The sequence below is a fragment of the Mastigoproctus giganteus genome, chromosome 9, assembly GCF_048544385.1.
Source record: "Mastigoproctus giganteus isolate SK-2022 chromosome 9, ASM4854438v1, whole genome shotgun sequence".
In the NCBI taxonomy this organism is placed as follows: Eukaryota; Metazoa; Arthropoda; class Arachnida; order Uropygi; family Thelyphonidae; genus Mastigoproctus; species Mastigoproctus giganteus.
In genome coordinates, this window is record NC_143583.1 from 99,863,918 (window position 1) to 99,877,145 (window position 13,228).

General features: G+C 38.3%; 1 protein-coding gene across 1 annotated transcript in view; it reads right to left on the reverse strand.

The window, feature by feature from the left end:
- The window catches only part of LOC150080590 (FHF complex subunit HOOK-interacting protein 1B-like), a 195,326-nt gene that overhangs the window by 27,899 nt on the left and 154,199 nt on the right, over positions 1-13,228 (reverse strand). The window contains exon 14 of the mRNA XM_090380746.1: positions 877-1,066. Coding sequence (XP_090236872.1) covers positions 877-1,066 — 190 coding nt within the window. The remainder of the gene's footprint in view (positions 1-876; positions 1,067-13,228) is intronic.

Genomic DNA, 13,228 nt, shown 5'->3' on the forward strand with positions numbered 1-13,228 from the left:
GTGAAAATATTAAAAAAGGATTTTTTTTTTTTTTAAGATGGACCAAGGCCCCTTGTAATGTGAGGCCCAAAGCTGCAGCTTGTTTAGCTTATATGTAAATCTGTCCCCGGCCATCATGGGTACTCACACTCACTGTGAAACACAAGAAACTGTGCCTGGCACGAGCATGTGAGCACCGACATTGGGACCATCAACATATGGAAATGTGTTTCCTGGTCAAATAGCTCCCATTTCCAACTCTATCATTCTGATGGCCATATCCACATTTGAAGAAATGTAACATGAGATCACAGCACCTGGATGCTCAATGTTGGTGTTCAGCAGCCTGCAGGTGGTGGTGATGTTATGGTTTGGGGACTATTTTTGTGGCATGCCCTGGATCCTCTGATCACCGTTAATCAATGGTTTAATGGGAACACCTACCTTTCTATTGTTGCCAAGCAAGTATAACCTTCATGATATCCAGACAACTCCAGTATCTATCAACAATTAATATGCATGTCACAAGGCCCAGTAAGGTTGATAACTGGTTTCAGAACACAACAATGAATTCTCCATCCTCCCAAAGGACACCCAACTCACCTGATTTCAACTCAATTGAGCATGTTTCAGACCTAATGGAAAAGAACATTAGATGCTATGACCATCCACCTGGCAATGTACATGCATTACTAAAAACATACAATGCATGGGTACTACTACCACAGGACACACTGCAACACCTTGAACATACACGTCTTGGCATGAAGTCTAAGCCAAGACATGTATGAGAATATGTATTATAGGCAAAAGATAGATCCAAGAGGTATTAGGTAGGTGTTTCTTATGCAAATCCAACTCAGTATAACTTTACATACAAAAATTAAAATAATTCACCTCTCTGAAGTTCAGGAACATTAGTATTCTCTCTACTATTTGCAGAATCTTGGTATACTCTTGGGGGTCCATTTCCAAGCAAATATTCCTCCCTTGTAACAAGAAACTTGCGTGCTTTGGAAAGTTGATGCTCAAAGTTATCAGACACTGATGAATACTTATCTACTTTATGCTTTAATGAAGTAAGAACCTAAATTAAAAAACAAGGCATTACCAAGTGAAAGCATTCTTCCTTTTAGTCCTGATTTTAGAATTTTATTAAAAAACAGCATTTATTAAAATTAGAATTATTAGAATTTTATTAAAAGAACTGACATTAAAAACAAATCAACAGATGGATAAAAAAAAAAAAGTACCAGGTCAAAATTCCTTTAACTAACTATATATAGTAACTTTTGTAATTTCAAAATTTGGCTGTAATAAAAATTAATTATTCACGTGCTTGTAAAAAACAGCTAATTAACTTAAAAAAATAAGTTGGTAACATTTATCTTAATGCTTTGAGTTTCCAGTAAGAAGGTGGAAATAGATGGTGACAGTTAGGAGTAGCAGCAGAGGCATGTGATGCAAGAAAGCAAGCATATGAGCTTATGTAGCATCAACCAAAAAAATAAATCAATAATCTAAATCAATAATCAATGAGCCTGTTCAATTCTGATGGGATTCTTTCACTCATTCAAGGCCTTATACACCTCACTCAGATTACCTTCCAGGTGCCTAGACACTGCAATTTGTAGAACTTAAGCCTTTCTTGGTAAGAGGACATCTTTGTTCCCCACACCAATCTTATTGCCCTTCTCTGTACTCTCTCAAGCAACTCTACATCCTTCTTAAAATGAGGCCTCCAGGGAGGATCACCTTTTCCCTACTAGCAAAATCCCTGTATATCACTGACAATACCCCATGACATGCTCTGGCAGCTAGTCTGCACTGCTCAGAAAATTCATATCCGATTGCACAATTACTACCAGGTCTTTTTCATTTTCTACAACCTAAAGTGTAGTACCACACAGTTGGTACATTTCTCTGGGGTTACTTCTACCCATATGCAGTTGTTTGCATTTGTCAATGTTAAACTTCACTTGGCACTTCTCAGCCCATCTGCCCAACTCTTCTAGATCTTGATGAAGTAGCACATTGCCATTACTGTCATTAACAGCTCTGCCAACCTTTGTATCATCTGCATACTTGGACATTAAGCCTGATATACCTTCATCACTATCATTGATAAACATAAAACACAATGGTGAGCCCAACACCGAACCCTGGGGAACTCCACTAATAATATTAGTCTGTGAAGAGCAGCGTCCAGTGATTACCACTCTGTCTTCTCCCACTCAACCACCCTTTTACCCATTGTAGCAACTTTCCCTTAACACCATACTGCTCCAATCTGCCCAGTAGTCTTCCACGCTTAACAGTATCAAAAGCTTTCCTGAAATCCAAGATCGAAATTATTTTTTGCATCCAGTTCCTTTGTAACCACATCACAATATCCAATCAAATTTGTCAGACAAGAGACTTTCCCTTAACAAATCTATGCTGTGTGTGAATTATTACTGCAGTCTTGTCTAGATAATCCTGCAATGCTTCTTTAACTAGTGACTCCATTATTTTCCTCAGAACAAAAGTTAAACTAACAGGTCTGTAATTACTTGTGTCACCCTTTGATCCCTTTGTGAATGGGGGATACATTTGCACATCTCCAGTTCGTGGGGACTTCCCCTAAGTCCAAAGATGCTCTCATCATTATGGCTAAGAGTTTGCTTACTTACTTCACTGCATCCTTTAATATAACTGGATAGATCCCATCCACTCAAGGGCTTTTCTTATTCTCAACTTTCTTAACTTCATCAATTTCTCCTCCATATTTCTTTCAGTTATTAATAAACATTAAGCTCCCTGTTATACTTCCATAAGCTTCTGTCCTCCATGTCCTTAAAAAATTCCTCATATGTGAATGCAGATGCAAAATACTCATTCAGTTTGTCAGCTATCTAAGCAACAGCCGAACCATCGACATCAAGTGGACCAATCTGATTCATCCTCTTCTTTCTAGAGTTTATATAAGTAAAGAAATCCTTGCTGTTTTTCTTAGCAACCTTTGCAAAAGATTTATTGTAATCTGCCTTTGCTTGCCTAACCTTCTTTGTGACTTGATTACAGACTAGCTTATATCTACCATAGGCTTCTATGTCGCCTGATAATTTATATGCATCCCATGCATTTTTCTTCTCTGCCATGAGTCTCATTAGTTCATCTGACATCCATTTAGGCTTAAACCTTGAGCAGTATTTCTTAATCGGTATGAAAAGCCTAGTAGCGTCCAAGATTAATTTCTTGAATGCTTCCCATTTAGAATTTGCAGTTGGTCCCACTGTATAGAATTTAAAAACAGTCTGAGACTACTCTAGTCACTTTAAAAAAGCAAAAACCTTTCCCTTTACCCCTGATGGTAATTATATCTTTAAGTAAATCCCACATCAGTGCACTGTGGTCACTGCCACCTAGTGGTTCCATTATCTGCAAATTCATAATGCCCAAATAATCACTGATGATAATCAGATCAAGTGTATTACTCTCTCTGGTTGCCTCTCGAACATGCTGCTGCAGAAAACAATCATCCAAAAATCCGCAACAAAAGTCTTGCTAGTGTGTGAGTGGCCAACCCACAAGTTCCAGTCAATATCTGGGAAGTTAAAATCTCCCATTATAATACAATCTGATTTACTGGCCTACTATTTCTCTGTACATACAATTGTTCTTTGTACTCATTAGAGTCATTAGGACATCTGGTGATTATAGTATGGGGTTGGCACACCCAGGTCCTGAGCTGGATATCATCATTCTTCTCTTTCTTGGTGATTCCCCTCTACTTTTGACTCTCTCTCTCAGGATTTTTTTTTTTTTTTTTTGGCTGGTGCAGCATAAGCCTCAGGCTTTCTTGCACCATATAGCTAATAACAATAACACACTTCTGCTATCATTTTTGCTTTCCCAGTGCTTATGTCACACCAAACTGACTCAACACTGCACTGTACATCTATGTCAACTGAATGCACTTCCTTAGATTTTGTGTTTCTTAAATAACAACATAACCCCTCCTCCCTTACTATCCTGTCTATCCTTTCTGTACACATTGTACTCCTCAAATTACAATTCTGCATCCTTATATCTGTGTGGCACTGTCTCTGATATCCCAACAATATCTGACTTTGATGTCTTGACCAGCACTTCAAAATTCATCAAATTAATTTCTACACTCCTAGCATTGGTGTACATACAAGTATACGTGCACCTGTTCTTACTTTTAGTAACCCTAACATAGCCCATATATCTACTTGTTCCATGATGTCTCTCAGCAGTTCTTGAAATCTCCAGCAACTTGCTTTTCAAGTTGCGGCTCATTTCAATAGAAGCAGTGCAATAATCACTTTCACCTTTGTCTACGGTTACTGTAAATTTATTAGTTTGTGAGCCCCCCCCCCCCCAAAGTAACAGTTTTCCAACCGACCTAACACTGCCTTATAGCATTCACAAATATTCTTGTAATGACACACATGCAGCTCAAATATTTCTTCCATATTAGTGGAGTTTTCTTTGCAATTCATAGAGGAAGAAGCATGCAAAACTTCACGCAATCCATCACTCATGGCAATAAATCCAGCATGCTGAAAGCAGTTGGAAATCATTTTTTCATGCAACAATATCCCATGCTGAAACACAAAAATACATTGCCTGCAAGATGAATTTTGCTTTCAAGACATTGCACAATTCTGTTTAAATGCAAATATTGTAATAAAAAAAGTAAAAATTCAGATTAAGAGGTGGAAATTTATGGTCATTATAGAGAAATCTTTTTATTTTCAATGTCATTATACTGAAGAATTTAGGAGCCAACTCAGCGTTGTTATGGGACTTTATGAGAGCTTGAAGGACAGGGTAGATTCCCTTGAAGGACTTACATTGGGGGAACTATCAAGCTCTCAGCTGACCACATCAATGCCAGAGCTTGCACTTGATCATCCGGCAACATCAGGGCAGAATGTGTGGTCCCACCCACAGGAGCTAGTTATTGTTGGTGACTCTATTGTCAGGGAGACAGGAAATATATTGTGCAAAAGGAGAGGTGGAATAGGACCAGGGTATGTATGCCAGGGGTAAAAGTTGATGTTCTAGAGCAGATATCAAGTGCACAAAGGGTGATATTGTTGTTGCTGTACATGTCAGCACTAATGACATCAAGAGTAGATCTGCAGACTTACTTAACAAGTATGGGTTAATGTTGAAAAAAAGTCACGAGTTAGGGCTAAATATAAGAGTGTCTACAATTCTGCATAGACATGATAGGAGGGAGTATATGATGAGGGCCTTATCAATCAATTTGGCCCTGGAGAGATTGTGCAAGGGCTTATGGGGTAGAATTTTTCCCAGCATAGTCTGTGCTTGTTAACAGGAATGACTGTTTCTACAGGGATGGGATACACTTAAATAGAAAGGGTGCAAGAATATTTGGTGATGCTATCGAGGCAGTGTTAGGTGGGTCGCGAAAACTGCTAGCTTGAGGTGATTCACAGACTAATAGATATTTGTTATTTTTTGGTTTTTAGGAGCATTAGCAACTAAGGCCATATTGCTCCGGGAATATGCGGTGGTCATTCCCTTGACCTTTCCGCATCCTCCGTAATTTGTGGTGATGGGCTCGAACCCTGGTCTAATCAAGAAGCGTGTGCTACGCACTGCTGCTCCTTCCCACCTAGCTACGGAGGCGCCACAGACTAATAGATTAACGGTAGATACAGGCAGAGGTGAAAGTGATTCTTGCACTGCTTCTATTAGGGTATTTAAAGGGCTGCTTGGAGTCATCATGGAACAAGTAAATACATGGGTTGTGTTAGGGTAACTAAGTAAGAATAGGTGTATGTATGCTTGCATGTACACAAATGCTAGGAGTATAGTAAATAAGTTTGATGAATTTGAAGTGCTGGTCTTCAAGAGCAGATATTGTTGGGATATCAGAGACTTGGTGCCACATGGATATAAGCAATGCAGAATTGGAATTTGGGGACTACAATAGGCACAGAAAGGGTAGTAGGACAGGAAGGGAGGAGGGGTTATGCTCTTAGTTAAGAAACACACAAAATCTAAGGAACTGCATGCAATTGACATTGGTGGACAATGCAATGTTGAGTCAGTGTGGTGTGACATAAGCATTGTGAAAGGGAAAATGAGAATAGGTGTGTGTTATAGGCCTAATGAATCTGATGAGTATAATGAGCAATTGTGCAAAGAAATAGAGTGGGCCAGTAAATCAGACTGTATTATAATAGGGGATTTAACTTCCCAGATATTTTCTGGAACTTGTGGATTGGTCACTTGCACACCAGCAAGACTTTTGTGGATTTATTGGATGACTGTTTTCTTCTGCAACATGTCTGAGAGGCAACCAGAGGGAGTAATACTTTGATCTGATTATCAGCAGTGATTCTTCATATGTTAAGAATCTGCAGATAAAGGAACCACTAGGTGGCAGTGATCACAGTGTACTGATGTGGGATTTACTTAAAGATGTTGTTATTGTTGTAATTTGGATTTAGGAGCATTAGCAACTAAGGCCATATTGCTCTGGGAATATGCGGTGGTCATTCCCTGACCTTTCCGCATCCTCCTTATTTGTGGTCACGGGCTCGAACCACGGTCTAATCAAGAAGCATGTGCTATGCACTGCTACTCCTGCCCACCTGGCTACGGAGGCACCACTTAAAGATGTAACTACCATCAGGGTCGGAAGGGCTTTTGCTTTCATAAAGGTGACTACAGTGGTCTCAGAGAGTTTTAAATTCTATACAGTGGGATCAACTGATGATGCTATCAATGATGAATTCTAAATATAAGGCCTTCAGGGAATTAATCTTGGAGGGTACTAGGCTTTTCATACCAACTAAGAAATGCTATTCAAGGTATAGGCCTAAATGGATATCAGATGAATTAATGCCGCTCGTGGCAGAAAAAAAAAATGCATGGGATGCATACAAATTATCAGACGACACAGAAGTCTATGTCCGATATAAGCTAGTCTGTAATCAAGTTACAAAGGAGATTAGGCAAGCAAAGGCAGATTACAAGAAATCTTTGGCAAAGGGTGCAAAGAAAAACAGCAAAGAGTTGTTTATTTATGTAAACTCTAGAAGGAAAGGGATGATTCAGATTGGTCCACTTAACATAGATGGTTTGACTATTGATGATCATGCTCAGGTAGCTGATAAACTGAATGAGTATTTTGCATCTACATTCACACGTGAGGAGTTATTCAAGGAGGGGAATGCCAGAAGTTTATCAAACTCTAACACGCAGTTACATGATTTTGTAATAACTGAGAGCAAAGTGGAGGAGAAATTGAAGTTAAACATAAGGTAGGCACCTGGGGTGGATGGGATCTATCCAGTGATATTAAAGGAGGTGGCAAAGGAAGTAAGCAAACCCTTAGCCTTAATTATGAAAGCTTCCTTGGACTCTGGGGAGGTCCCCATGGACTGGAGATGTGCAAATGTGTTCCCAATTCAAAAAAGGGGGAAATAAAAGGGTGACACGAGTAATTACAGACCTGTTAGTTTAACTTCTGTTCCAGGGAAATTAATGGAGGCACTGGTTAAAGAAGCACTGCAGGATCACCTAGACAAGACTTCAGTTATAGCTCCGATACAGCATGGTTTTGTTAAGGGGAAGTCTTGTTTGACCAATTTGATTGGATACTGTGATGTGGTTACAAAGGAATTGGATGTAAAAAATAATTTTAATATCATATACTTGGATTTGAGGAAAGCTTTTGGTACTTACCGTGGCACATGGAAGACTACTGTACAAATTGGAGCAGATGGCATTAAGGGCAAGTTGCTACAATGGATAAAAGGATGGTTAAGTGTGAGAGGACAGAAAGTGGTTATCAATGGACACTGCTCTTCATGGACTAATGTTATTAGTGGAGTTCCCCACCTGTTTGGTGTTGGGCCCATTGTTGTTTTCAGTATTTATCACTGATATTGATGAAGGTATATCAGGGTTAATGTCTACGTTTGCAGATGATACGAAGGTTGGCAGGGTTGTTAATGACAGTAACGATAGTTTGCTACTGCAACATTATCTGGAAGAGTTGAGCAGATGGCAAATGAAGTTTAACATTGACAAATGTAACATACCACATATGGGTAGCAGTAACCCTAGAGTACCGTATCAACTGGGCGGTACTACACTCAGGGTAGTGGAGAATGAAAAAGGATCTGGGAGTAATTGTACAGTCAGATATGAAGTTTTCTGAACAGTGCAAAAAGGCTGCAAGTGTAGTTCATGGTGTCTTGTCAATGATATACAGGAATTTTTCTAGCAGGGATAAGGAGGTGATTATTCCCTTGTATTAGGCAATGGTCAAGCCATGCCTTAAGTACTGTATACAGGTCTCTGGAGGCCTCATTTTAAGAAGCATGTAGAGCTGCTGGAACAAGTACAGAGAAGGGCTACGAGATTGGTGAGTGGAACCGAAGGTCGGTATTACCAAGAAAGGCTTAAGTTCTACAAATTGCAGCTTCTGGAGACTAAGCACCTGCAAGGTGATCTAATGCTAATGGGATTACTCACCTGAGGGAACATAAATTCAAATCGAGAGAAAGACAATTATAGAATAGATGTGCAGCAATTTGCCTTTAGCCAGCGTGTGGTTGATAGAGGAACAAACTTCCATCTCTTACAGTGGAGGTCAGCAACTTAAATAAGATCAAGGCAAAACTAGACAAACATTTGGATTAAATGGATGGGCAAAGTGGGAAGGGTGTTTTAAATGGGTTTTTTTTTTTTTTTTTTGACTAATGCTATACAAGCTTGTTTTCTTGCATCATATGCCCTACTAATGCTAATGTAAAATAGCATTAGGTTAATGAGAAATTGGCTGGGACTAACCACATAGGATGTTAATGTGTTATAATGTTTTAAAAAAGAAAGTCGCTATAAAGAGCTTAGACTGTATATGGAGAAAAGAGTGAATGAGATTGTGTGTGTGCAATATACACTGCAATGGCCTCTAAGTGAGTATGTAATGGTATGTGTTTTGGCTGGAATTCTCAATGCCACCAAAATTGCAAAGTGAGTTGTGTGTGTTGAATCTGTCTTGTCTGAGAAATTATAATTTTTAATAGAAAGAGACACTTCAGAAGTCAAGTTGATTTCCTGCAAACATATTCTTATACTGGGTTACAATGAGTGATAAATTTGTATGTGTTAATATTGGTACATAATCCTCTACATTTCCACTGTAGAATGTAGTTTGTTAGTTTTGGAGGTGGAAGGTGGATCTGCTTGTTTTTTGTTAGCTGTTTACATATATCAATCATTTTTGCATCCATCTTGTTTTAGAAAAAGAAGGGGTGTCTTGTATCCATGTCATCTTCAGTATATATTTCAAGCAATTTACAACCCATCATCTGAGATGGGGAAGAGTTTTTTTATGTTAACAGAATTCAGTTCTTTCTGTTCCTGTTTTTGTGCATTTTCAGTTACTGGAAGAGCAGAAGTGGAGAGGACTGGGTTTGGGGTATTACCAGCCTGATCTAACATCCTCTTTTGAGAAGACTGCTGACAATCTGCTAATAGAGATCTTGCCCAATCAACAAGCGATACATTCAGAGGAGTAATCTGTCTGTATTGCCTTGTGAGATTCTGGATTGGCCAGTGCTCTTAGTTTTGATTCTCCTCCTTTGTATGTTTCTGTGCTTAACATTACTATTTAGAAGAATACGTTGCACTGCTGCAGGAACATTTTCAATGACTTTTACCCTTATTTGTGCTGGGTTTTCCATGGTTATGGCTGCAAGATGTTTCACGGCTGTATTTACTTTTTGGAGTATAACATTTGCTGCATTTCCTAAGCTATTACATGTATGTTCATTTCGTAGAGAATGAAAAGAACCATCCTCTGCAATCATAATCAAAAGAAAATTTTTGTCACTGAGTTTACCATTGCCAAGTTGACGGTATTGGGTACAGTTTGCATGGCAACACTGCGGCCATTGGTGCTGAGTCACAATATTTCCGGTCTAGAAGTGTCAGTCAGTGTGAGGCAGGCATCTGTCTGTTCTACTCTTGTTTTCGACTGAGCAAACACTTAAAATTTAGCATGCCACGTAAGTGTGTAAATAGTGCAAATAATTTTTGTCATATTTGTGGTGAAGTGACATTTGCATCACAGAAGCTTGCCATTACTCCAATAATAAAAAAAGCATACAACTGTTATTTTGGTTGCAAGGTTGGGGACAAAGACAAAAGCTGGGTAATATATTTATTGCAATATTTGTGCTTCTAATATCTGCAGCTGATTAAATCACAAAGGCCCCTCGATGCCTTTCACTATGATAAAATGGGAAAGCCATAGGATCATATGATGGACTTATTTTTGTATGGTACCATCTCTTCAGAAGGGGATTTCCAGGAAGAAAAAGTGGGCCTAAGGCTACCATATATACCATCTGCTATTCGATTGGTACCCCATGGAAGACTTCCCATTCGTGAGTCACCAGCTGAATGTTTTAGAATCTGATGAAGAGTCAGGTGATGGCTGAGATAAATCACCTGAACCCTCCACATGAACAGATCTTGATTTTATTTCCAATTTCCCCTCTGCAGAGCCACACAAAATTATGCAAAATGAATTAAATGATCTTATCAGAGATCTTGATTTATCAAAAATAAGGTAGAACTTTTAGGTTCAAGACTGCAATGGTGGAATTTCCTTCAAGATAATGTTAGTCTGTATATCTCTGCCACCAAAAGGATTTAACCCAGTTTATTTAAAATGGAAAAAAACCTTGCTTAACTGACATAAATGGTTTAATGGACTCAATTAATATTGACCAAAACTCTCAAGATTGGAGATTCAGTTTAGATTCTTCTAAATTGAGTTTAAAAACAGTGCTACTGCATAATGGCAACGTGCTACTATCAATTCCAATAGGCCATGCAGTTCATATGAAAGAATCATATGATAACATGAAGTTTCTTACTGAATCCATCAACTACAAGGAGTACCAATGGCAGATTAGTGGTGACAAAAAAAAGTTATTGCCATCTTGTCAGGAATGCAGAGATACACAAAATTTTGCTTTATTTTTTGTGAATGGGACAATAGCGAATAGTCTTCTCATTACACAAGAAAAGACTGGCCTTCAAGTCAACCACTAAATCCTAGGGTGGGAGGGATGTCCATTACAGTGCACTAATTGAGCCAAGCAAAATCCTGTTACCTTCCCTACACATAAAATTGAGACTTATGAAACAATTTGTTAAAACCATGGATCAAGATGGACCGGCTTTAAAATAACTCAAGGAGAAATTTCCAAGACTTGTTAGGCCAAAATGAAGGCGCATTCTCGGGGACAAACATTTTGACCAGATCCTCTATGGTAATGAGAAAGTGGCCTTGGATGCTTTCAAACTTGTAGTAAACTTTCTGGGAAACAACAAAGCAGATAAATATAAACAGCTTGTGAAAAACCTTGGATGCTTTCAAACTTGTAGTAAACTTTCTGGGAAACAACAAAGCAGATAAATATAAACAGCTTGTGAAAAACCTTCTGTCATTATAACCATAAATCAGGCCATTAAAATACACTTTTTTCACTCCCATTTGGATTTTTTCCCAGGCGTGGGAAAGGCCATTTGGATTTTTTCCCATTAAGTGATGAACACAGCAAGAAATTCCATCAGGACACCTTGGTGATGGAGAAGTGATACCAAGGCAAATGGAACTCAGCAATGCTAGCTGACTATTACTGGACTGTGACAAGAAATGCCTCAGATATGGGGTACAAACAACAGGAGAAGAATAAGTGTAAAATGTGAATCAAGTAATTGTATGTATTTTGCTGTCAATGTGATTTAATATATATTTTTAAATTGTTTTGTAATTTTTTTTATAATATAACATGTTTTTCAATATAAGATACCATCGGATTTCTCGTTAATAAACTTCCATATAGCGAATTTTTCTATTTAGTGAATTTTTTTGATTTCCCCCTGGTCATTATATTAAAAATAGTTTCTGTATAACGAAGAAAATTTCCATATAACGAACTGATTTCAAGAGACCTGGGTACACCTTGCTCGCACCTCTTGCCTTTGGGCAATAGAGCTGATGCTGTAGAAAGCACGAATTAAGCTAAAAGGATAAAAAATTAATCATTAAAGGGTTGTTTAATCCTTAAGAACATTCCACAATTTAATGGTGCCCATAAAACATAAACAACAGCGTTTACTGTACCGAGAAGTCGTGCTGGTCAACTGCTATCTATGCATCCACAGCCGCTGGCAAAGATTAAGGCATATTCCCAACACTGATTGTGTTGGGTCAACCATTCTGAAAAACAATGTTTCAATGTGCGATGAAGCCATTAAGTGGGTGAAGTTGATACGAGACCAAAACATGCTGATATCAGGACCATTAATAAAAGAAAAGGCTATGGAGTATGCTTCTTTTCTGGGGCATAAAACTTTCCAAGCCAGTTCTGGTTGGCTGGACAAATTTAAAAAGCACCATGGTTTACTTGAGAAAATTATTTCTGGTGAAAGTGAGGTTGTAATCGAAGAAGACTGTACCCATTGGAAAGAAACAGTTTTGAAAAAAAAAAATATGGAGGACTATGAGCCCAAAGACATTCAACATTGATGAAACGTCTATTTTTAAATGTTTGCTGAACAAGACACTGACTTTTAAAGGTGATGTGTAGGTGATAAAAATAGTAAGGAGAGAATTGCAGTCTTGATTGGTGCAAACATGGCTGGTAATGAAAAACTGAAGCATTGGTAATAGGCAAAAGTAAACAACCCAGATGTTTCAAAGGAGTAAAGTCATTAGAGTTGGATTATGACAAAAAAGCTTGGATGAAAAGTGAAATTTTTAAACAGTGGATTTTAGATTTCAATAGAAAGATGATGAAAGAAAATAGAAAAATCATGTAGATTGTCGACTACTGCCCTGCCCACCTTTACTCGGTAATTTCAAAACTTTCAAGTATGAAGCTTGTTTTCTTCCCTCTGAATACCTCACCTAAACTGCAGCCAATGGAACAAAGCATTATCAAGAATTTGAAAATGCACTACCAAAGGTGCATACTGAAAAAAAAATTATACTGAGAATAGAAACCAACCAACCTATAGCTTTGCAGATGTGCATACCAGAGTTGGCGAAAGTGTGGAGTCAGGATGTGATGGAAACAACAATTAAGAATTGTTTAGCAAAAGCAGATTTTGCTAAAATGCCAATTAACAGCGATGAGAGGGATGAACTATTACAAAACATTGATCAATCTTG